Below are 26,267 nucleotides of genomic sequence, written 5' to 3'. Positions count from 1 at the left end.
ACAACCCTAAACACACAGCCAAGACAATGCAGGAGTGGCTTAGGGACAAGTCTCTGAATGTCCTTGAGGGGCCCAGCCAGAGCCCGGACTTGAACCCGATCTAACATCTCTGGAGAGACCTGAAAATAGCTGTGCAGCGACACTCCTCATCCAACCTGACAGAGCTTGAGAGGAACTGCAGAGAAGAATGGGAGAAACTCCCCCAAATACAGGTGTGCCAAGCTTGTAGCGTCATACCCAGAAGACTAGAGGCTGTAATCGCTGCCTAAGGTGCTTCAACAAAGTACTGAGTAAAGGCTCTCATTACTTATGTAAATGTGACATCTGTTTTTATTTGTAATAAATTTGCAAAAATGTCTAAACCTGTTTTTGCTTTGTCATTATGAGGTATTGTGTATAGATTGATGAGGAAATCATTTTTTAATCAATTTTAGAATAAGGCAGTAATTTAACAAAATGTGGAAAAAATAAAGTGGTCTGAATACTTTCTGAATGCACTGTATATGTACATATCTACCCAAATTACCTCGGTACTGGTACCCCGTGCATATAGCCAAGTTAGGGCCCGTAAGTAAGCATTTCACTGTTAGTCTACAACGGTTGTTTACGAAGCATGTGACAAAATCCAATTTGATTTGATATTAAATGCTGGTCTTCAGATAATGTTGTTAGTCTGAGAAAGATGTGAAAAGTGACTGTTTTAGTGTATGAAGAATGTCACTGTTATTCTAAATGATACTCCGGTTGACATTTTGTTGTAAAAGAACCGGCTTAGCATGATGGTAATGACACATTATTAATTACCACAGAAAACCAACTTTTAAACCATGACTGTACATTCACTGCGGGTGCCTATAATCCATGCTGAGCCACCTACACAGCAAATTCTCAAGTGTACGGGTCAACACTTTTCAGAGTTAAATTAACGCTTTGCGTAGTGTAAAGCCTTATTTGCATATTTCCCAGAGTGCCTTGCCTTTCGATTGAATTGTAGTTACCACTCATGACTGTATTTGTTAGTGACAGAGACATGGTTGTTGCAATCATTCATTTTCAGTCCTGTGTTCTTCACCAGGTGAGATCCTAATGTTATCATTAAAATGTAATTATATAAGACAATAACATAAATATTTCATAAGGCCTTACTTTGAGGGCCTAGTTTCCCCTCATACAGTAGCCTGAAACTCCATATCAGGCCTGCAAGTCACATTATGCCGGCTTGCAAAGTGATGTGTAATTCTTATTGGAATCCAGCCACAGGGATATCCAATTTTGTTTACATTTTTTCACCCGACTTCCAGGGTTGGGAATTCTAAGATGTGAGACTACCTAACCCATCTAAACTGGAACAACCATTTCAGTAAAGGGTGCATTAAATCCAAGTAACAGATTAGATTATTTCAGAAAAATGTATGTTATTTTTAAGGTCCAATGCAGCTGTTTTTATCTCAATATCAAATAATTGCTGGGTAACAATTAAGTACCTTACTGTGATTGTTTTCAATTAAAATGGTCAAAAAGAAAACAAAAATAGCTTCTTAGCAAAGAGCAATTTCTCAAGCAAGACTTTAGCTAGGACTGTCTGGAAGTGGTCTGACTGGGGAGGGGAAAACTGAAAACTAGCCATTATTGACAAGGTAGTTTGGAACTCTCTTATTGGTCTATTAACTAATTTACTGGTGATGTCACCAAAACCCCATCCCACTAAAACAGGCTGAAATTTCAGGCAGTCTTTTCAAACAGCTCTTACACTAAAAGGGCATTATCATTATTTTCACAATTTCACAGTATTATTCCAACCTCATAGTGTGGAAATATATATAAAATACTGGAAAATCACATTTTTGACTGCACTGAGCACTAAGTAGAATAACATCAATTAATCAATGTGCATGCAAAAAACATTGATATTTAAACAAACAATTCTAAAATTCAACCTGCAATAGAGCATGCTGGGAAATATGATAATGATGGCAATGGTTTTGGTTCAACTCTCTTTATTAACCCCAACACTGTGGTTCTTTAAATATTTACAGTGCTAATTTAACTCCTGAATCAACACTAGAAACACTACACTGAAAAAGCAACACTAGTTAACACTGGCCAATTTGCTGTGTAGAGAAACACAAGGCTTGTATCTAATATGTAAATCGACAAATGTACCACGAATACCCATCAATTGAAATAGCAACTCCAAGCTCTTGCGGCCATCAACGCAGATTCAAGTGCAAAGGTAAAGCAGTGCTTTAGTTCATGTTGCATTGGTTATAGGTCATAACAGTTGGAGCCTTGGCTTGGTTCTGAGTTCTACAGTTCAGACAGTTGGCCAGCAACTTGAGTCTCTAGTACATTGTACAGAGAGAGCAAGGGTTGTCCCATCTGTGAGCTACACACGTCCACGAGCTCAGAGTCAGTTCAGCATGCCTGTCCACAGGGATATGAAGGACAGAGAGAAAGCGATGAAAGAAGGAACGAGGCAAACACACACAGAGGCAGGAACAGACAGGGAAAGGTGCATTGGTGGCAGTTTGGATACAACGTGGAGGGATACGTACTGTATGTAACGTTCCAAAATGATAGTGCTCCATCCAGATGTCATCAATTATCTATTGTCCAATCGTTCAAAAGCTTGTTACTCAGTATCGTCCACTCCAAGAACATGTTGCTGAGCCGTTGTTCAATCCTGGAGGTCGTTACTGAACCACTGTCAAATGCTAGAGTGTGTTACTGAACATGGGCCAATGCTAGACTTTTTACCTGAGCATCGTCCAATCCTGGGGCCGGTTACACCGGGTTGTAAGTGGATCGTTACTCTATGTCCGATGTAAAACGCACTCTTCGCCGGACCTACAAATGATACCTGTTGCACCACCTGGTCGTAAGCCCTTCTATGAGCTATGAATGGGCATAGACTCTACATCTAGTAGGGAGCAGGCGTAGGGTTAAATTGGGACTCTCGTCATCATGATAGCGATTATATTTTCAAAAGGATATGAGTCTCGTATTCATATTTTACAACCTGCGCAGGCTTTTGGAGTTGCCTTAGCGCGAGCCAATAGCAAAATAATACACTTGATTTATGCTACATTATAACATGCTAAATGTGTGATATCTATTCCCACAGTGATTCTTTATGGATCCAACCAGTTCTGGTTAAGAAAACATGCATAGTGGTGGGCTTTGCGAAGTGATGGTAAGTTTAGAACCACCACGAGGATGGGAACAGCTTACGAACAGGTGCTGCCTAGGAACCATCATTTTGAAGCATTAAATCTCATGAACGTGCATTACTTTTGTTATGCTCAACTGGTGCAACCAGACCCTGGAGCACCATGCTAAACCATCATCCAATCCCTAGAGCATGTTACTGATTATCATCCAATCCTAGAGCGTGTTACTGATTATCATCCAATCCTAGAACGTGTTACTGATTATCATCCAATCCTAGAGTGTGCTACTGAGGATCTCTGACACCTGTGTGTTCGTTTGGTCGTCTGAGTCCACATCCTGGGCTGTTGCTCCTTCATATGCCTCCTCTCCTGACCCCTCCTCTGTGACAACCACCATCACCCCTGCCCCTCTCTCCTCCCGTCCCTCCATCCCTCTCTCCTCCTCTCCCCAGCCCCTGTTCTCAGATGATGTTTCCTTACACGGTTCCACAAAGATCTTCCTGACATGGGGCCTGGGCTCCCTCTGCCCCGCCCCACTGCCCTCCAGGACACAGGAAGCATGACTAACGTATGTCTCCCGCTGAGGGGATGGGAGATCCAGGGGCAGGTCTGGGTCCCTCTGCCTGGTATAGACCCCCTCAGACAGGGACCCAGTGTGGCTGTCGCTGTGGCCCTTCAACCAGTGCTGGGGCCCACTGAAGTAGCCCTGCTGGGCCCCAGCGGCCCCATGGCTCCTGGACAGCAGCTTCCGCTTGGTTGGGGGGTTGGCTAGGGGCCGCAGGGGGGTGGAGGAGTGCTGGTCCTGGGTTGTCTTGGAGAGGGAGAGACCCTCCAGGATTTTGGTGCAAGAAAGGGTGGTCTCGGGGAGAATGAGGGCAGGGGAGAGGGGTGGGGCTGAGGATAGGGGGAAGGCGGGGGAGAGGAGTGGGCCTGGGGAGAGGGGGAAGGCAGGGGAGAGAGGGAGGTCTTTGGGCTGGCAGATGCTGTACCTGGAAAGGATAAAAAGATTCATTAGGTTCTATCCTCTATCTCTGCCATTATTGAAAGATATTGTGATACCTCACATCTCAAAAATAGGGCTACTTAATGTTAGATCCCTCACTTCCAAGGCAGTTATAGTCAATGAACTAATCACTGATCATAATCTTGATGTGATTGGCCTGACTGAAACATGGCTTAAGCCTGATGAATTGTTAAATGAGGCCTCAGCCCCTGGTTACACTAGTGACCATATCCCCCGCGCATCCCGCAAAGGCGGAGGTGTTGCTAACATTTACGATAGCAAATTTCAATTTGCAAAAAAAAAAACAACAACAATGTTTTCATCTTTTGAGCTTCTAGCCATGAAATCTATGCAGCCTACTCAATCACTTTTTATAGCTACTGTTTACAGGCCTCCTGGGCCATATGCAGCGTTCCTCACTGAGTTCCCTGAATTCCTATCGGACCTTGTAGTCATCGCAGATAATATTCACATTTTTGGTGACTTTAATATTCACATGGAAAAGTCCACAGACCCACTCCAAAAGGAATTCGGAGCCATCATTGACTCAGTGGGTTTTGTCCAACATGTCTCTGGACCTACTCACTGCCACAGTCATACTCTGGACCTAGTTTTGTCCCATGGAATAAATGTTGTGGATCTTAATGTTTTTCCTCATAATCCTGGACTATCGGACCACCATTTTATTACGTTTGCAATCGCATCAAATAATCTGCTCAGACCCCAACCAAGGAGCATTAAAAGTCGTGCTATAAATTCTCAGACAACCCAAAGATTCCTTGATGCCCTTCCAGACTCCCTCTGCCTGCCCAAGGACGTCAGAGGACAAAAATCAGTTAACCACCTAACTGAGAAACTCAATGTAACCTTGCGCAATACCCTAGATGCAGTTGCACCCCTAAAAACTAAAAACATTTGTCATAAGAAACTAGCTCCCTGGTATACAGAAAATACACGAACTCTGAAGCAAGCTTCCAGAAAATTGGAACGGAAATGGCGCCACACCAAACTGGCAGTCTTCCGACTAGCTTGGAAAAACAGTACCGTGCAGTATCGAAGAGCCCTCACTGCTGCTCGATCATCCTATTTTTCCAACTTAATTGAGGAAAATAAGAACAATCCGAAATTTCTTTTTGATACTGTCGCAAAGCTAACTAAAAAGCAACATTCTCCAAGAGAGGATGGCTTTCACTTCAGCAGTAATGAATTCATGAACTTCTTTGAGGAAAAGATCATGATCATTAGAAAGCAAATTACGGACTGCTCTTTAAATCTGCGTATTCCTCCAAAGCTCTGTTGTCCTGAGTCTGCACAACTCTGCCAGGACCTAGTATCAAGTGAGACACTAAAGTGTTTTAGTACTATATCTCTTGACACAATGATGAAAATAATCATGGCCTCTAAACCTTCAAGCTGCATACTGGACCCTATTCCAACTAAACTACTGAAAGAGCTGCTTCCTGTGCTTGGCCCTCCAATGTTGAACATAATAAACGGCTCTCTATCCACCGGATGTGTACCAAACTCACTAAAAGTGGCAGTAATAAAGCCTCTCTTGAAAAAGCCAAATCTTGACCCAGAAATTATAAAAAACTATCGGCCTATATCGAATCTTCCATTCCTCTCAAAAATTTTAGAAAAAGCTGTTGCGCAGCAACTCACTGCCTTCCTGAAGACAAACAATGTATACGAAATGCTTCAGTCTGGTTTTAGACCCCATCATAGCACTGAGACTGCACTTGTGAAGGTGGTAAATGACCTTTTAATGACGTCAGACCGAGGCTCTGCATCTGTCCTCGTGCTCCTAGATCTTAGTGCTGCTTTTGATACCATCGATCACCACATTCTTTTGGAGAGATTAGAAACCCAAATTGGTCTACATGGACAAGTTCTGGCCTGGTTTAGATCTTATCTGTCGGAAAGATATCAGTTTGTCTCTGTGAATGGTTTGTCCTCTGACAAATCAATTGTAAATTTCGGTGTTCCTCAAGGTTCCGTTTTAGGACCACTATTGTTTTCACTATATATTTTACCTCTTGGGGATGTCATTCGAAAACATAATGTTAAATTTCACTGCTATGCGGATGACACACAGCTGTACATTTCAATGAAACATGGTGAAGCCCCAAAATTGCCCTCGCTAGAAGCCTGTGTTTCAGACATAAGGAAGTGGATGGCTGCAAACTTTCTACTTTTAAACTCGGAGAAAACAGAGATGCTTGTTCTAGATCCCAAGAAACAAAGAGATCTTCTGTTGAATCTGACATTTAATCTGGATGGTTGTACAGTCGTCCCAAATAAAACTGTGAAGGACCTCAGCGATACTCTGGACCCTGATCTCTCTTTTGAAGAACATATAAAGACTGTTTCAATGACAGCTTTTTTCCATCTACGTAACATTGCAAAAATCAGAAACTTTCCGTCCAAAAATGATGCAGAAAAATTCATCCATGCTTTTGTTACTTCTAGGTTGGACTACTGCAATGCTCTACTTTCCAGCTACCTGGATAAAGCACTAAATAAACTTCAATTAGTGCTAAATACGGCTGCTAGAATCCTGACTAGAACCCCAAAATTTGATCATATTACTCCAGTGCTAGCCTCCCTACACTGGCTTCCTGTTAAGGCAAGGGCTGATTTCAAGGTTTTACTGCTAACCTACAAAGCATTACATGGCCTTGCTCCTACCTATCTTTCCGATTTGGTCCTGCCGTACATACCTACACATACGCTACGGTCACAAGACGCGGGCCTCCTAATTGTCCCTAGAATTTCTAAGCAAACAGCTGGAGGCAGGGCTTTCTCCTATAGAGCTCCATTTTTATGGAATAGTCTGCCTATCCATGTGAGAGACACAGACTCAGTCTCAACCTTTAAGTCTTTACTGAAGACTCATCTTTTCAGTAGGTTCTATGAATAAGTGTAGTCTGGCCCAGGGGTGTTAAGGTGAACGGAAAGGCTGGAGCAACGAACCGCCCTTGCTGTCTCTGCCTGGCTGGTTCCCCTCTCTCCACTGGGATTCTCTGCCTCTAACCCTATTACAGGGGCTGAGTCACTGGCTTACTGGTGTTCTTCCATGCCGTCCCTGGGGGGGTGCGTCACTTGAGTGGGTTGAGTCACTGACGTGGTCTTCCTGTCTGGGTTGGCGCCCCCCCCTTGGGTTGTGCCGTGGCGGAGATCTTTGTGGGCTATACTCGGCCTTGTCTCAGGACGGTAAGTTGGTGGTTGGAGATATCCCTCCAGTGGTGTGGGGGCTGTGCTTTGGCAAAGTGGGTGGGGTTATATCCTGCCTGTTTGGCCCTGTCCGGGGGTTTCATCGGATGGGGCCACAGTGTCTCCTGACCCCTCCTCTCTCAGCCTCCAGTATTTATGCTGCAGTAGGTTATGTGTCGGGGGGCTAGGGTCAGTCTGTTACATCTGGAGTATTTCTCTTGTCTTATCCGGTGTCCTGTGTGAATTTAAATATGCTCTCTCTAATTCTCTCTTTCTCTCTTTCTTTCTTTCTCTCTCTCGGAGGACCTGAGCCCTAGGACCATGCCTCAGGACTACCTGGCATGTTGACTCCTTGCTGTCCCCAGTCCACCTGGCCGTGCTGCTGCTCCAGTTTCAACTGTTCTGCCTGCGGCTATGGAACCCTGACCTGTTCACCGGACGTGCTACCTGTCCCAGAACTGCTGTCCCAGACCTGCTGGAACCCTGACCTATTCACCGGACGTGCTACCTGTCCCAGACCTGCTATATTCAACTCTCTATAGACGGCAGGAGCGGTAGAGATACTCTCAAAGATCGGCTATGAAAAAGCCAACTGACACTTACTCTTGAGTTGCTGACTTGTTGCACCCTCGACAACTACTATGATTATTATTATTTGACCATGCTGGTCATTTATGAACATTTGAACATCTTGGCCATGTGCTGTTATAATCTCCACCCGGCACAGCCACAAGAGGACTGGCCACCCCTCATAGCCTGGTTCCTCTCTAGGTTTCTTCCTAGGTTTTGGCCTTTCTAGGGAGTTTTTCCTTGCCACCGTGCTTCTACACCTGCATTGCTTGCTGTTTGGGGTTTTAGGCTGGGTTTCTGTACAGCACTTTGAGATATACTGTACGTATACACACAGAACCATAAGACATACTGTACGTATACACACACACACACACACACACACACTCAAGCAACCCTTCCCTCACAATCTCTCTTCCACACACACACACAAACACTTTATTTTGTACATGTAAGAAAGGCTATATAAATACATTTGATTTGATATTCAAGGCTCTGTCAAAAAGACAAAACATTAAATTATAGAGGAAAAGAGAGTGGGGGACAGGGACACATCTTTGGAGAGTGAGGGGGACAGGGACACATCTTTGGAGAGAGGGGGGCAGGGAAAGGCAGGGCTGGGTGAGAAGAGGTTTATGGGGTCACAAGTGGACTGGACAGGACAAAAGTGGTAGCTCTTTAGGGTAGCAGCTCTATCTTTAGCTGAGCTTGTGTGTCGGGGTCAGGGTTTGGAGGCCATTCTCTACCTGAGCTCGTGTATCTGCAGTATTTCAGGGTCAGGGGTTAGAGGTCATTCTCTTCCTGAGCTCGTGTATCTGCAGTATGTCAGGGTCAGGGGTTAGAGGTTGTTAGCAGTTGATGTTATTCTTGAATAACACAGACCCCAAAGCAAATCAGGGGGAGAAAAATAGGTTTATTCAAAAATAACAAATCATAGATGTTATGCTGGAAAGTAGATGGTCGATGTTCCTTCTTCCTGGTCCTCAATGATTCTCCCCAGAACAAAGTGACAGGATGTAATTTATAACCCTCAACCCTAGCCTGTGGTTGACCAATTACAATTCCTTGTGTAAAATTGTGCCAATGGTCAAATAACAAGTGTCCTGTTTCAGGCTCAATGTATAGACGATTCAGACCAATGAGATCATGCCGCACGTAGCTATGAGTCCAGGACTGAAACCCTTACACAGATTCTAACCAGATGTTGAACTGAAAAACAACGATTTCCATTGATCGTTAATTCCCTATTTACCTCTAGTCCTCTGTGTTGTGTATTATCTTAAAATATTCTTACAAGGTTGTTCTCATACCTGAGCTTGTGTATCTGCATGGTCAGGGGTTAAAGGTGGTACTTAATAAGCTTGTGTATCTGCAGTACGTCAGGGTCAGGGTTAGATGTCGTTATTGTACCTTAGTTCGTGTATCTGCAGTACGTCTGGAGCGCTGCCTCCCAGGGCGTGCACAGCCTGCTGGGATAGGTCCTGTTGGGAAGAGTAGAGCAGGTCCAGCTCACGGGGGGACAAGGCCTCGCTGGAGTCATAGTCGCTGTCTGTTGGCAGGAACACCTCTGAACAACCGTCCTCATCTGACCCCAGTTGGGAGTCTGAGGGAGGAAACAGACAGACAGACAGACAGACGGGTCAGAAACACCCCACTGGGCACAGACGTCAATTCAATGTCTATTCCACGTTGGTTCAATGTAAATTTCATTGATATGACATGGAAACAACATTGATTCAACCAGTGTGTGCCCAGTGGGACACATAAAGTCCATGTATAAGATTGTTCTGTGTCCGTGTGCAAAACTAACTATGATTCTAGAGTGGGGGTATGTGTTTAGCTTAAGATAAAGGCCATCCTTGACGTACTTCCAGTATGTGGAGAGTGAGGGTGATTTTGTTGTTGTTGTTATTGTATACTCTGTATCTAGAGATGTGAGTGTGTGTGTCTTGAAGTGCTAACCCACCCCTACCCCCCATCCACAAGAGGAGCATCTTCATCATCATCTTCGATGGACAGCCAAGATGGTGTATGTGTATGTGTGTGTGTGTGTGTGTGTGTGTGTGTGTGTGTCATTCTCCTCACCACTAGCAGCCTTCCTGGATCGTAGCTCAGGTGAGGGTGACGGTGTGGGTAGGTAGTCCATGGTAGAGGATGCTGAGTCACTCTTCTGTGCCCCTTGGTCTGACTCAGGCTTGCTGGCATTGACCAGGCTGGTGATGGGCACACCGCCACTGGGATGCTTGTAGCGGGCATACTGCAGGGCTTCAGTGATCCAACGCAGCTCCTGCCACATCTCATCCAGCTGCTGCAATAGAGAACAAAACATCATTATACACATAACACGGTTATAAAGCATCATAGTTATTATAGTTAGTTATAGTTAGTTATAGTTGATTATAATAGTTATTATAGTTAGTTATAGTTGATTATCATAGTTATTATAGTTAGTTATAGTTGATTATTATAGTTATTATAGTTAGTTATAGTTGATTATCATAGTTATTAGTTAGTTATCATAGTTATTATAGTTAGTTATCATAGTTATTATAGTTAGTTATAGTTGATTACCATAGTTATTATAGTTAGTTATAGTTGATTATAATAGTTATTATAGTTAGTTATCATAGTTATTATAGTTAGTTATAGCTGATTATCATAGTTATTATAGTTAGTTATCATAGTTATTATAGTTAGTTATAGTTAGTTATCATAGTTATTATAGTTAGTTATAGTTGATTATAATAGTTATTATAGTTAGTTATAGTTGATTATCATAGTTATTATAGTTAGTTATCATAGTTAGTTATCATAGTTATTATAGTTAGTTATAGTTGATTATCATAGTTATTATAGTTCGTTATCATAGTTATTATAGTTAGTTATAGTTGATTATCATAGCAGAGATAGTCCTGATTACATCACAGCAGAGATAGTCCTGATTACACCTGATCACATCACAGCAGAGATAGTCCTGATTACATCACAGCAGAGATAGTCCTGATTACATCACAGCAGAGATAGTCCTGATTACATCACAGCAGAGATAGTCCTGATTACATCACAGCAGAGATAGTCCTGATCACATCACAGCAGAGATAGTCCTGATTACACCTGATCACATCACAGCAGCCTTGAGAACCTTTGGTGTGCAGCGGGTCATTATTATGGGCACAGTGTGCTTTCTATACAGTGTGCTTTGTCCCCCAAATGGCACCCTATTCCCTATTGACATGACGTTGCCCTCTTTGAGTACAGGGAGCACAATTGACCCCCTCCCCCTTACACCATCCCCCTACCTACCTCTCCCTACCCAGGCCCTGTGAAGGCGGTCGTAAATTCCAAAGGAAATGTCCTGCCTAACAGGCCACAGTCTTGAGACAGAGTGGGTTTCATAGAGAGACAAAGGAAATTCTTCAAACTCACAGAATTGGGGAACCGAACAACATTTATGTTCTGGAGAAGGTGTAAAAGATCGGTGAAGAATCCAGCTACGAACTGGTCCGCTTGGTACAATTTTGTGATACTCATTGGAGACAATAGTACCATATTACCATACTAAGGTCTATATAATAGCCTCAGCTATGGGACTTGCATCTAAATGGTTGTATACAATGATTTAATAAGATTAAAGCTATTTGGAATATGTTGAGAGGCTATGTACTGATGTTAATGTGATAGAATTGTATTTCTGTTCAAAGCTTAACTCAGTCATCGGCACGCCCCCAGGGACACAGACAAGACCTGGCGTCATGAGACAGACCTTTTCTGTCATTCCGAATAAAACCCCCACCCAGGGTTACTTTCTTCAGACCAGGCCTCCACTCCATTACGAGTTGGCCAATAGGTTTGACCCTGCATCCCTCTACTGAACTTTAACCATACCACGTGGTTAAACATTTAGACTATCGATACCGACAGAATAATAACAAGTCTTTGATAGAATTTCTAGCTGCAGACTATTAATTAATATCATTGAACGTGAAGACCGACGAAACATCCATTCTATAACGACATTAATGAATGTCACTTTGAAAGATCCATTCTAACTGAGAGAGAGAGAATGCGGACAAAAACTCTCCAACAGGACAAAAACTCTCCAACAAGGATCCCAACGACACACTGAGCGTAAATATATATTGATTGCAATTGTTCCCGAATGAGTGAGCGTTCATATGCAAAGGATTAGCATATCAATTGTTAATATTTATCAACTCTGTAGGGTCTTCTCAGCTGCCCTTTATGACCCTTTGTTTTAACAAGACACCAGCCATGCCTGTTTAGCCCACTAGGGCACATTACTCTACCAATTCTTTGTGACGATAATTACTGTTTGTATACTTTCTGTGAATTACTTTGTTTAGTAAATAAATGATTTTAAGACAGTTGATGTATGGATGACTTAGTGAAGACTGGGTACGTGCAGATACAACAATTTACAACGTTTGGAATGAGACTGGATGCGAGGTAAAATACACCATTTAAACCAGAAGATAATCGGCCTATACTATAATATAATATAATATATAATGTTATAATATAGGAAAGTTATATTAGGAAAATTATAACTTTGTAATCTGAATATTTTCCTTGGTGCCCCGATCTCCTAGTTAATTACAGTTAAACGATGAATCAGTTTAATCGCGTGATAATAATTACAGGGAGTTATTTTGATAAACATGTCTTCAGTTTAATGGTGCCCAAAGACACGACACTATATAGTGCACTACTTTTGTCCAGGGCCCATAGGAGTAGTGCACTATGTAGGGAATAGGGTGCCATTTGGGGGACAAACCTATAGTATAGAAAGCACACTGTGCCCATAGTAATGACCCTCTGCACACCAAATCCCTTCTCTCATACTTTACGTTACTCCAAACCTCCCCTGGGAGGCACTGCACAAACTGTGTGTGCGTGAGACAGATATTGTGTGTGAGCGCACTCGCATATGTGTGCATATATAGCTATGTGTAACTATTGTGTATGTGTATGTGCAGAGGAGAATGAAGCAGCAATTAGGCGTCTGTCTGAGAGAGTATGAAGAGCTGACACACATACACACACACATACACATAAAAGAGACTAGCGGATGACACAGATGGAAAGAATGCCGTGGATGAGAGAGAGAGAGAGAGAGAGAGAGAGAGAGAGAGAGAGAGAGAGATATCAGACCTATGCTCCTCCTGCCCATGCCCTCCACTCCTGTAAAGAGGGTTTCAACATGGAAGTCACACATACAGGCCTCTCTCATCTTTTTAAGTGGGAGAACTTGCACAATTGGTGGCTGACTAAATACTTTTTTGCCCCACTGTATGCCCAAGCTGTGTGCAGGCAAACAGGCCCAACCCCCACTCTTACACTAGCCCACTAGTACCAGATGCTCAGCAGGGTCTGCTGACACTTACTGATCTGAGGACAAACCACACAACTAACAACAATGGTCACTTTATGGAACACAAAGCCTTCACTATCTCATCCTGGAATATCCAAGTCCTCAGGTCATCTGCCTTTGGCCCAAAGAGCAGGAACCTGGACTTCACCAAAGAAATCATAAATACAGACATTGTCATCCTACAAGAAACATGATATAGAGGAGATGGACTCACTGGTTGTCCTCTAGGTTACAGAGAGCTGGGAGTCCCTTCCACCAAACTACAGTACCAGGTGTGAAACAGGGAAGGGACTCAGGGGATATGCTAATTTGGTATCGAGCAGACCTAACCCACTCTATTAAACTAATCAAAACAGGAACGTTTTACATTTGGCTGGAAATTCAAAAGGAAATGATCTTAACAGAGAAAAATGTCCTCCTGTGTGCTACCTATATATCCCCCCACTAAAATCCCATACTTTAATGAAGACAGCTTCTCCAACCTGGAGGGGGAAATCAATCATTTCCAGGCCCAGGGACATGTACTAGTCTGTGGCGACCGAAATGCCAGAACTGGACAAGAACCTGACACCCTCAGCACACAGGTGTCACGACTTCCACCGAAGTCGGTCCCTCTCCTTGTTTGGGGGGCGTTCGGCGGTCAACGTCACCGGCCTTCTAGCCATCGCCGATCCACTTTTCATTTTACATTTGTTTTGTCTTTGTCTTACACACCTGGTTTCAATTCCCCAATTACTTGTTCATTATGTAACCCTCTGTTCCCCCATGTTTGTTTGTGAGTAATTGTTTATTGTATTGCGGTCCATATTGGTGGCCTTGTATTTATACGACGTGTATTGTTATATTTTTTTAATAAAATTGCTTTCATTACTAATACCTGCTGTCCTGCGCCTGACTCATCTCACCAGCTTCACACAGACGCATTACAACAGGGGACAAACACCTACCTGAAGGTGACAGAATTCCCCCCCCCCAGCCCCCCACCCCCATATGCCCTCCTAGACACAACTACGACAACATAACCAACAAAACGGGTCACAACTCCTGCAGCTCTATCGCACGGCTGGGTATGTACATAGTCAATGCTAGGCTTCGAGGGGACTCCTATGGTAGGTACACCTATAGCTCATCTCTTGGCAGTAGTACTGTAGACTACTTTATCACTGACCTCAACCTAGAGTCTCTCAGAGAGTTCACAGTCAGCCCACTGACTCTCCTATCAGATCCCAGCAAAATCACAGTCTACTTGAACAGAGCAATACTAAATCATGAGGCATCAAAGCCAAAGGAACTGGATAATATTAAGAAATACTAAAGATGGAAGGAAAGTAGTGTGGAAACCTACCAAAAAACCATTAGGTAAATACAAATTCAATCCCTTTTAGACAACTTCCTGGACAAAGCATTACACTGTAACAGTGAAGGTCTAAAATTGGCAGTAGAAAACCTAAACAGTATATTTGACCTCTCAGCTTCCCTATCAAATATAAAAATGTCAAACAGAAAACAGAAGAAAATGAATAACAATGACAAATGGTTAGATGAAGAATGCAAAAACCTAAGAAAGAAATTGAGAAACCTATCCAAACAACATAGAGACCCAGAAAACCTGAGCCTACGCCTTCACTATGGTGAATCACTAAAACGATACAGAAATACATTATGGAAAAAGAAGGAACAGCATGTCAGAAATCAGCTGAATGTAATTGAAGAATCTATAGACTCTAACCACTTCTGGAAAACACTAAACAAACAAAGAGTTATCTATCCAAAACGGAGATGTATGGCTAGACCACTTCTCCAATCTTTTTGGCCCTATAACAAAGAACAAACAGCAAAAACATATACATGATCAAATACAAATCTTAGAAGCAACTATTAAAGACTACCAGAACCCACTGGATTATCCAATTACATTGAATGAACTGCAGGACAACATACAAACCCTCCAACCCAAAAAGGCCTGTGGTGTTGATGGTATACTCAATGAAATTAAAAAATCTACAAACCACAAATTGGCTATACTTAAACTCTTTAACATCATCCTTAGCTCTGGCATCTTCTCCAATATTTGGAACCAAGGACTGATCACCGCAATCCACAAAAGTGGAGACAAATTTGACCTCAATAACTACTGTGGGATATGCGTCAACAGCAACCTTGGGAAAATCGTATGCATTATTATTAACAGCAGACTCTTACATTTCTTCAGTGAAGAAAATGTACTGAGCAAATGTCCCTGAATACCCTAATTGACAAACAAACAAACCAAAACAAAGGCAAAGTCTTCTCATACTTTGTTGATTTCAAAAAATCTTTTGACTCAATATGGCATGAGGGTCTGCTACACAAATTTATGGAATGTGGTGTTGGGGGAAAAACATACAATATTATAAAATCCATGTAGACAAACAACAAGTGTACAGTTAAAATTAGCAAAAAAACACTCACATTTCTTTCCACAGGGTCGTGGGGTGAGACAGGGATGTAGCTTAAGCCCCACCCTCTTCAACATATATATCAACGAATTGGCGAGAGCACTAGAACAGTCCGCAGCACCCGGCCTCACCCTACTAGAATCTGAAGTCAAATGTCTACTGTTTGCTGATGATCTGGTTCTTCTGTCCCCAACCAAGGACGGCCTACAGCAGCACCTAGATCTTCTGCACAGATTCTGTCAGACCTGGGCCCTGACAGTAAATCTCAGTAAGACAAAAATAATTGTGTTCCAAAAAAGGACCAGTTGCCAGGACCACAAATACAAATTCCATCTAGACACCATTGCCGTAGAGCAAACAAAAAACTACATACCTCGGCCTAAACATCAGCACCACAGGTAACTTCCACAAAGCTGTGAACGAGCTGAGAGACAAGGCAAGAAGGGCCTTCTATGGCATCAAAAGGAACATAAAAGTTGACATACCAATTAGGATCTGGCTAAAAATACTTGAAACAGTTATAGAACCCATTGCCCTTTATGGTTGTGAGGTCTGGGGTCCACTCACCAACCAAGAAAACACAAAATGGGAGAAACACCAAATTGAGACTGCATGCAGAATTCTGAACAATATCCTCCGTTTACAACATAAAACACCAAATAATGCATGCAGAGCCGAATTAGGCCGATACCCACTAATTATCAAAATCCAGAACAGAGCCCTTCAATTCTACAACCACCTAAAAGGAAGCAATTCCCAAACCTTCCATAACAAAGCCATCACCTACAGAGAGATGAACCTGGAGAAGAGTACCCTAAGCAAGCTGGTCCTGGGGCTCTGTGGTGTCTGTTTGTGTTTGTGAACAGAGCCGCAGGACAGCAATACAATTAGACCCAACTAAATCATGAGAAAATACTTGACACATTGGAAAGAATTAACAAAAAACAGAGCAAACTAGAATGCTATTTAGCCCTAAACAGAGAGTACACAGTGGCAGATTACCTGATCACTATGACTAACCCATAATTAAGGAAAGTTTTGACTATGTACAGACTCAGTGAGCATAGCCTTGCTATTGAGAAAGGTCGAAATATGCAGACCTGGCTCTCGAGAAGACAGGCTATGTGCACACGGCCCACAAAATGAGGTGGAAACTGAGCTGCACTTCCTAACCTCCTGCCAAATGTATGACCATATTAGACACATTTTTCCCTCAGATTACAAAGAATTCTAAAACAAACCCAATTTTGATAAACTCACATATCTACTGGGTGTTATAACACAGTGTGCCATCACAGCAGCAAGATTTGTGACCTGTTACCACAAGAAAAGCGCAACCAGTGAAGAACAAACACCATTGTAAATACAACCCATATTTATTATTATTTATTTTCCCTTTCGTAATTTAACTATTTGCACATAATATGACATTTGTAATGTCTTTATTCTTTTGGGACTTTTGTGAGTGTAATGTTTACTGTTCATTTTTATTGTTAATTTCACTTTTGTGAAAGCCCTTAAATTGAATTGAATTGAATTGAATTGAGAGAGAGAGAGAGAGAGAGAGAGAGAGAGAGAGAGAGAGAGAGACTGGAGAACTGGGAATAATAACAGGATATTCCTGGATGCATCTGTCATTTCCCAATTACTTTTAATGTGAAATTGCTTTAATAATTTTCACATCACAAGGTAAATGTCATGGGGTTTAATCATTCAAATGATTTTTACTGAACTTCCATTTTCCTTCTGTCAAGGTATTTTCCTTCGTTCCACTTAATTAAATGGTTGATTGCCAATGATTTGTGCAAATTGAGGAAATTAGAGGAGATAGTGCACAATATTGGCTATAAAGTGAAGATGACGAATATGTCCCAAATGACAATCTATTTCCTATAAAGTGCACTACTTTTGACCAGGGCCGATTTAGTCAGTTAAGTTGGGGGTGATGGCAAATCCATTGATTGAATAATGCACATCAACACAATACTAACAATGTGTTTAGAGTACTGACCCAGCCTTCAACACAATACTAACATGTTTAGAGTACTGACCCAGTCTTCAACACAATACTAACATGTTTAGAGTACTGACCCAGTCTTCAACACAATACTAACATGTTTAGTCTACTGACCCGGTCATCAACACAATACTAACATGTTTAGAGTACTGACCCAGTCTTCAACACAATACTAACAACATGTTTAGAGTACTGACCCAGTCTTCAACACAATACTAACATGTTTAGAGTACTGACCCGGTCTTCAACACAATACTAACATGTTTAGAGTACTGACCCGGTCTTCAACACAATACTAACATGTTTAGAGTACTGACCCAGTCTTCAACACAATACTAACAACATGTTTAGAGTACTGACCCGGTCTTCAACACAATACTAACATATTTAGAGTACTGACCCGGTCTTCAACACAATACTAACAACATGTTTAGAGTACTGACCCAGTCTTCAACACAATACTAACATGTTTAGAGTACTGACCCAGTCTTCAACACAATACTAACATGTTTAGAGTACTGACCCAGTATTCAACACAATACTAACATGTTTAGAGTACTGACCCAGTATTCAACACAATACTAACATGTTTAGAGTACTGACCCAGTCTTCAACACAATACTAACATGTTTAGAGTACTGACCCGGTCTTCAACACAATACAACAGTAAGGGAATATTATATCCTATCATCAAATGGTCTAAACAAACTGTACAATGAGATGGAGTAACGTCACCTTCTCTGCTCTAACCCAGTTCAGCCAGACACACACACACACACACACACACACACACACACACACACACACACACACACACACACACACACACACACACACACACACACACACACACACACACACACACACACACACACACGCCACAGATACATACACAAACAAAGACTGAGAGACAGACATTTGAGAGGGAGGGTGTGTGGGCGGGGATGTCTGGATGTGTCTCTGTATGTCCCCGCCCGCACACACACACACACACACACACACACACACACACACACACACACACACACTCTCCCTCTCAGTCAGTCATGATTGGTATTTTCCCCCGTTGCTCTCTCTCGCTCCACTTTAATAACACAAACGCACCCGGCTGCCCGCCCGCCCGCACACACACACACACTCACTCTCAGATCACAGAAACACACTTGTGGTTTTGTGGTTGGTCACTATTACCAAAAGCTGGATTGGTTCTTCATAGAGAAAAGACCAGAAGGGTTTACTTTCATGCATTCAGCTTTCTGACACGAGAGAGAAAGTTGGGTAGTTATGGATTTCCGTTAGACAAACAAGCTATTTAACAGCTATTACTCTTAGCAGTTGTACTTTACTGCATCAATAGAATGACTCCAATTGGATTATTAGCACAGTTGTTTTGGCGCGAGATAAATATATTTACTGAAAAATGGATAGGACATAAATGATATGAAAAATACACTTTGTAACAATTTTCTTTTGATGAATGTGTCAAATATGACTCATGCGCTTGTATTAGAAATAGTAAAAAAAAATATATATATTTCACAGCATAATGATTTAATAGAGACTCTCATAAAGTGGCAGACTTGAAAGCAACAGTAAAGTGACTTTATGAAGCAAATGCCTTACACAAGTTAGATATAGCTTCCATCTGTAATATATAGTCACATATAACTGTCTGTATTCCAGTATGCCCTCACCCAGTTTACATATACTACAAGCCTCCCTTAGATAAGTGGTCTCATAGACTAGACGAAACATAGTAAATGTAAATCCGTGACACTGAAAAATGGTCGCGTTGGACGGGTTGGTGTATAACGTGAAAGTCTAGCAACCCAAAAGGTGGCAGAGCTACAAATTGGTATATCATACTATGCAGTTGAGGAACAATGGGAAAGTAATTCTACTTTGACAGTTGATAAACTTTTAACTCCACTTTTGAGAGCGTAGACGCCTCATGGCAGAATGGAACCATTTAACTCTGTTTTGTTTGTAGCTACATTTTGTTGTGTCAAGTCACTTCGGTTCACACTGACCGTGGCGTATACAGAAAAACGACTTACTACTTTTTAATTACTTTGCAACTACTTAGCTTGTTAGCTGACCCTTTACCTAACCCTAACCGTAACCATTTTAGCTAACCCTTCACCTAACCTTAATTAACTCTTTAACCTTTCTCCTAAACATAACCCTAACTCCTATCCTAGCTAACGTTAGCAAGCTTGCTGACAAGGTAAAACATCTGTCGTTCTGCCCCCTGAACAAGGCAGTTAACCCACTGTTCCTAGGCCGTCATTGTAAATAAGAATTTGTTCTTAACTGACTTGCCTAGTTAAATAAAGGTTAAATAAAAATAAATAAATAAAATAAATACATTTCGCAATATTCGTAACATATTGTACATTTTGAAAATTCATAACATACAATACGAAATGGATGATGGACAACCGCAAATGAATACATACCGTATGAAATGAATACATACCATATGAAATGAATACATACCGTATGAAATGAATACATACCGTATGAAATGAATACATACCGTATGAAATGAATACATACCGTATGAAATGAATACATACCTTATGAAATGAATACATACCGTATGAAATGAATACATACCGTATGAAATGAATACATACCGTATGAAATGAATACATACCGTATGAAATGAATACATACCGTATGAAATGAATACATACCTTATGAAATGAATACATACCGTATGAAATGAATACATACCGTATGAAATGAATACATACCGTATGAAATGAATACATACCGTATGAAATGAATACATACCATATGAAATGAATACATACCATATGAAATGAATACATACCATATGAAATGAAACATACCATATGAAATGAAACATAACATATTAAATGGAGTACAGAATAATATGAAATGCTCTGAGACCAGGTTGAGATAAACTATACCTGTAATACATGTTAACATATATCTCCCTACCTGTGTATAGTCTAGTATATGTTGGTGTCTCTGTTTGGCAGTGGCGACCTCTGTGTCCGTGATGGCCTCTCGCAGTGCCTGCTGGGTAATAAGTGCATCCAGGTCCAAGACAGACGACATGCGGCAGTACAGACTCATGCACTTCTCCTTGTATGCACTGAAATGGGCTGGAGAGAGAAATAAATACATAGGAATATATACTGAACTAAAATATAAACACAACTTGAGCTGAAATAAAAGGCAAAGGAAAGGGAAAGGGGGATACCTAGTCAGTTGTACAACTGAATGCATTCAACTGAAATGTGTCTTCCGAATTTAACCCAACCCCTCTGAATCAGAGAGGTGCGGGGGGCTGCCATAATCAACATCCACGTCTTCGGTGCCCGGGGAACACTGCCTAGATCCCAGAAATGTTGCATATGTACAAAAAGCTTATTTCTGTCAAATTTTTGTACACACATTTGTTTACATCCCTGTTACTGAGTATTTCTCCATTGCCAAGATAATCCACCCACCTGACAGGTGTGGTATATCAAGAAGCTGATTAAACAACATGATCATTACACAGGGACAGTAAAAGGCCACTCTAAATTGTGCAGTTTTGTCACACAATGCCACAGATGTGAGGGAGTGTGCAATTGGCATGCTGATTGCAGGAATGTCCACCAGAGCTGTTGCCAGATAATTGAATGTTCATTTCTCTACCATAAGTCGCCTCCAATGTAACTTTAGAGAATTTGGGAGTACGTCAAACCGGCCTCACAACCGCAGACCACGCCAGCCCAGGACCTCTACATCCGTCTTCTTCACCTGCAGGATCGTCTGAGACCAGTCACCCAGACAGCTGATGAAACTGAGGAGTATTACTGTCTGTAATAAAGCCCTTTCGTGTGGAAAAACATATTCTGATTGGCTGGGCCTGGCTCCCCAGTGGGTGGGCCTGGCTCCCCAGTGGGTGGGCCTGGCTCCCCAGTGGGTGGGGCTATGCCCTCCCAGGTCAACCCATGGCTGCGCCCCTGACCAGTCATGTGAAATCTATAGATTAGGGCCTAATATTTCAATTGATTGATTTACTTATATCAACTGTAACTCAGTAAAAGCATTGACGTTGTTTCATGTTGCATTTATATTTTTGTTCAGTATATATCAGAATGTCATGTTTAACACTGTATACCAAGACATATAGGCTGATAAACATCATCCTCCTCCGCAGAAGTGGACTGGAGCGATTGCTATGATTGTGTTACTAAATTATTATTCTGTATTTTATGCTGCATTTGTAAACACATTTGTAAGAGACAGCGGTCTCAATGGGACCATGAATAAATAAAGGTTTAATAAAATACATAAATATTGTCAGAATATTATCAGTGTATAACAAGACAGTACTACTACTCTCTGGGGCTAGTCTGGCTCTGGGGGTGGGGGTCAGAGGTCGGATCAGCATGGCACTGTGTGTCACGCCCTGGCCATAGAGAGGGTTATATTCTCTATTTCGGTTAGCCCAGGGTGTGACTAAGGTGGGCATTCTATGTCCTTTTTTCTATGTTTTGTATTTCTTTGTTTTGGTCGGGTATGGTTCTCAATCAGGGACAGCTGTAGGTCTTTGTCTCTGATTGGGAGCCATACTTAGGCAGACTGTTTTCCTTTGGGTTTTGTGGGTGGTTACTTTCTGTTTAGTTGATGTTCCTGACAGAACTGTTTGGCTATCGTTCGTTTTTCTTGTTTTGTTTAAAGTGTTCTATTAAAATTATATGATGAGCACTCAACAAGCTGCGCCTTGGTCTACTCCCTTCAACAGCCGTTACAGAACCACCCACCACAAGAAGACCAAGCAGCGTGGACAGGAGGATTGGACCTGGGAGGAGATTCTGGATGGGGCAGGACCCTGGCCAACGCCTGGGGAATATCACCGTCCGCAGTGGGAGATCGAGGCAGCTAAAGCGGAACGCCGATACTGGGAGGAACAGGCGAATCAACAAGGCAGGCACGAGAGGCAGCCCCCCAAAAAATGTTTTGGGGGGCACACGGGGAGATTGGCGGAGTCAGGCAATAGACCTGAGCCAACTCCCCATGCTTACCGTGGGGAGCGGTTGATGTGGAGAGCACCATGCAATGCGGAAGTGTGCACGGTCTCGCCCATCCGCACGCACAGTCCGGTGCGGTCGACACCAGCCCCCGAATGTGCCGTGCTAGAGTGGGCATCCAGCCAGGGCGGATTGTGCCAGCTCAGCGCGTCTGGTCCCCAGTGTGCAGTTTCGACCCAGGGTATCCTGTGCCGGCTCTGCATGCTGTGTCTCCGGGGCGCTGGGAAGGCTCAGTTCGTCCTGTGCCTGCGCTCCACCCGTGCCGGGCTACAGTGACAATTCAGCCAGGACGGGTTGTGCAGGCCGTGCGCTCCAGACCTCCAGTGCGTCTCCAGGACCCGGTCTATCCTGTGCCTGTGCCTGCGCCCAGAGCCAGGCCTCCTGCATGTCTCCCCAGCCTGGTGAATCCTGTGCCTGCTCCCAGAGCCAGGCCTCCTGCATGTCTCTCCAGCCTGGTGAATCCTGTGCCTGCTCCCAGAGCCAGGCCTCCTGCAAGTCTCCTCAGCCAGGTGAGTCCTGTACCTGCTCCCAGAGCCAGGCCTCCTGCATGTCTCCCCAGCCTGGTGAGTCCTGTGCCTCCCGCCTGTCCGGAGCTGCCAGAGTCACCCGCCTGTCCGGAGCTGCCAGAGTCGCCCGCCTGTCCGGAGCTGCCAGAGTCGCCCGCCAGTCCGGAGCTGCCAGCGTCGCCCGCCAGTCCGGAGCTGCCAGAGTCGCCCGCCAGTCCAGAGCTGCCAGAGTCACCCTCCAGTCCGGAGCTGCCAGAGTAGCCCTCCAGTCCGGAGCTGCCAGAGTCGCCCGCCAGTCCGGAGCTGCAAGAGTCGCCCGCCAGTCCGGAGCTGCCAGAGTCGTCCGCCAGTCCGGAGCTGCCAGAGTCGCCCGCCAGTCCGGAGCTGCCAGAGTCGCCCGCCAGTCCGGAGCTGCCAGAGTCGTCCGCCAGTCCGGAGCTGCCAGAGTCGCCCGCCAGTCCGGAGCTGCCAGAGTCGCCCGCCAGTCCGGAGCTGCCAGAGTAGCCCTCCAGTCCGGAGCTCCCATAGTCGCCATCCAGTCCAGGGCTCCCAGAGTCGCCCGCCTGTCCGGGGCCCGCTGCGAGGGTCCCCAGTCCGGGGTCGGCGGCGAGGGTCCCCACTCCAGAGGCGCCACCAAAGTGGGGTGACCCAGTGGTGGAGCGAAGTCTGCGTCCTGCCCCTGAGCCGCCACCAATGATAGATGCTCACCCGGACCCTTCCCTATAGGTTTAGGTTTTGCGGCCAGAGTCCACAGCTTTGGGGGGGGGGGGGGGGGGTACTGTCACGCCCTGGCCATAGAGAGGGTTTTATTCTCTATTTTGGTTTTTTCTATGTTTTGTATTTCTTTGTTTTGGCCGGGTATGGTTCTCAATCATGGCCAGCTGTAGATCGGTGTCTCTGATTGGGAGCCATACTTAGGCAGCCTGTTTTCCTTTGGGTTTTGTGGGTGGTTACTTTCTGTTTAGTTGATGTTCCTGACAGAACTGTTTGGCTGTCGTTCGTTTTTCTTGTTTTGTTTAAAGTGTTCTATTACAATTATATGATGAGCACTCAACACGCTGCACCTTGGTCTACTCCCTTCAACAGCCATTACACTGTGGTACTCTGGAGCCCTCAGACAGAATGACTTAAAGTGTCCCTAGGGAATAGAGAGGATTCTGTGGAATCTAGAGAAACTGAATTAACAGAGAGAGAGGAACAGCGGTGAACAGAGATATATAGAGAGAGAGTGAGTGAGAGATATATATAGAGAGGAACAACGGCTAACAAAGAGAGAGAGACAGACAGAAAGACACAAAGACACAGAGAGAGAGAGACATATTGAGAGGAACAAAGGCTAACAAAGAGAGAGAGAGCGAGAGATAGAGAGAGAGATATTTGAAACATGGGATAGACAAGGGAGAGATGGGTGAAAATCCATGTTTTAACAAGATGAGGTAGTTAACAGAAAGCAGTGGTCAGCGTAGACGTACCCAGCTCAAACATTTGAAGAGGGAGGTTGAGGAAGCCGGAGTGTGGTGTGTAGGGGTTGCTCTGTCCGGGAGCGGTACACACATCGTCAGCTGCCGGCAGCAGCAGCAGAAAGGAAACATTATGACCCAGCTCCAACACCTCATGAGTGTAGATACGGAAGTGCTTGGCCTGCAATCAGACAGGACCACACAGTCAGAATAAGAAGAGGACTAAACACAGTCAGAATAAGCAGGCGCACACACAAACACAGACAAACTCACTCTCTAGGGCAGAAAGACATGCTATTTGAATTTATTATGGGTCCACATTAGTTTCTGCCAAGGCAGCAGCTACTCTTCCTGGGGTTTATTATGGATCCACATTAGTTTCTGCCAAGGCAGCAGCTACTCTTCCTGGGGTTTATTATTGATCCACATGAGTTTCTGCCAGGGCAGCAGCTACTCTTCCTGGGGTTTATTATTGATCCACATTAGTTTCTGCCAAGGCAGCAGCTACTCTTGCTGGGGTTTATTATGGATCCACATTAGTTCCTGCCAAGGCAGCAGCTACTTTTTCTGGGGTTTATTATTGATCCACATTAGTTTCTGCCAAGGCAGCAGCTACTCTTCCTGAGATGTATTATTGATCCACATTAGTTTCTGCCAATTCAGCAGCTACTCTTCCTGGGGTTTATTATTGATCCACATTAGTTCCTGCCAAGGCAGCAGCTACTCTTCATGGGGTTTATTATTGATCCACATTAGTTTCTGCAAAGGCAGCAGCTACTCTTCCTGGGGTTTATTATGGATCCCCATTAGTTTCTGCCAAGGCAGCAGCTACTCTTCCTGGGGTTTATTATGGATCCCCATTTGTTTCTGCCAAGGCAGCAGCTACTCTTCCTGGGGTTTATATTTGATCCACATTAGTTCCTTCCAAGGCAGCAGCTACTCTTCCTGGGGTTTATAATGGATCCCCATTAGTTTCTGCAAAGGCAGCAGCTTCTCTTCCTGGGGTTTATTATTGATCCCCATTTGTTCCTGCGAAGGCAGCAGCTACTCTTCCTGGGGTTTATAATGGATCCCCATTAGTTTCTGCCAAGGCAGCAGCTACTCTTCCTGGGGTTTATTATTGATCCACATTAGTTTCTGCCAGGGCAGCAGCTACTCTTCCTTGGGTTTATTATGGATCCCCATTTGTTTCTGCAAAGGCAGCATCTACTCTTTCTGGGGTTTATTATGGATCCTCATTAGTTCCTGTCAAGACAGCAGCTACTCTTCCTGGGGTCCAGCAAAATTAAGACAGTTATATAATTTTCATAACAGTACAATACATTCACAACAGATTTCACAACACATTTTGGTATGACTCAGCAAAGCAACATTCCAGCTCTTCAATCTGTGTCCTGGTAGATTTTCACCTTGTTTTTCTATTTTCTCTTCATCTCTAAAG

General features: G+C 43.5%; 1 protein-coding gene across 1 annotated transcript in view; it reads right to left on the bottom strand.

Annotated features, from left to right (window-relative positions):
* Positions 1–2,410: 2,410 nt before the first annotated feature.
* LOC115200888 (ankyrin repeat and fibronectin type-III domain-containing protein 1) overlaps positions 2,411–26,267 on the bottom strand; it is a gene marked incomplete at its 5' end in the record, with an annotated part of 65,134 nt that continues 41,277 nt past the window's right edge. The window contains 6 exon segments of the mRNA XM_029764004.1: positions 2,411–2,424; positions 3,651–4,159; positions 9,367–9,559; positions 10,042–10,264; positions 20,774–20,940; positions 24,839–25,007. Coding sequence (XP_029619864.1) covers positions 2,411–2,424; positions 3,651–4,159; positions 9,367–9,559; positions 10,042–10,264; positions 20,774–20,940; positions 24,839–25,007 — 1,275 coding nt within the window.

The sequence above is a fragment of the Salmo trutta genome, chromosome 10, assembly GCF_901001165.1.
Source record: "Salmo trutta chromosome 10, fSalTru1.1, whole genome shotgun sequence".
Classification (NCBI taxonomy): domain Eukaryota; kingdom Metazoa; phylum Chordata; class Actinopteri; order Salmoniformes; family Salmonidae; genus Salmo; species Salmo trutta.
The sequence above is the reverse complement of the archived record's forward strand: the minus strand, read 5'-3'. Positions and strand labels throughout refer to the sequence as shown.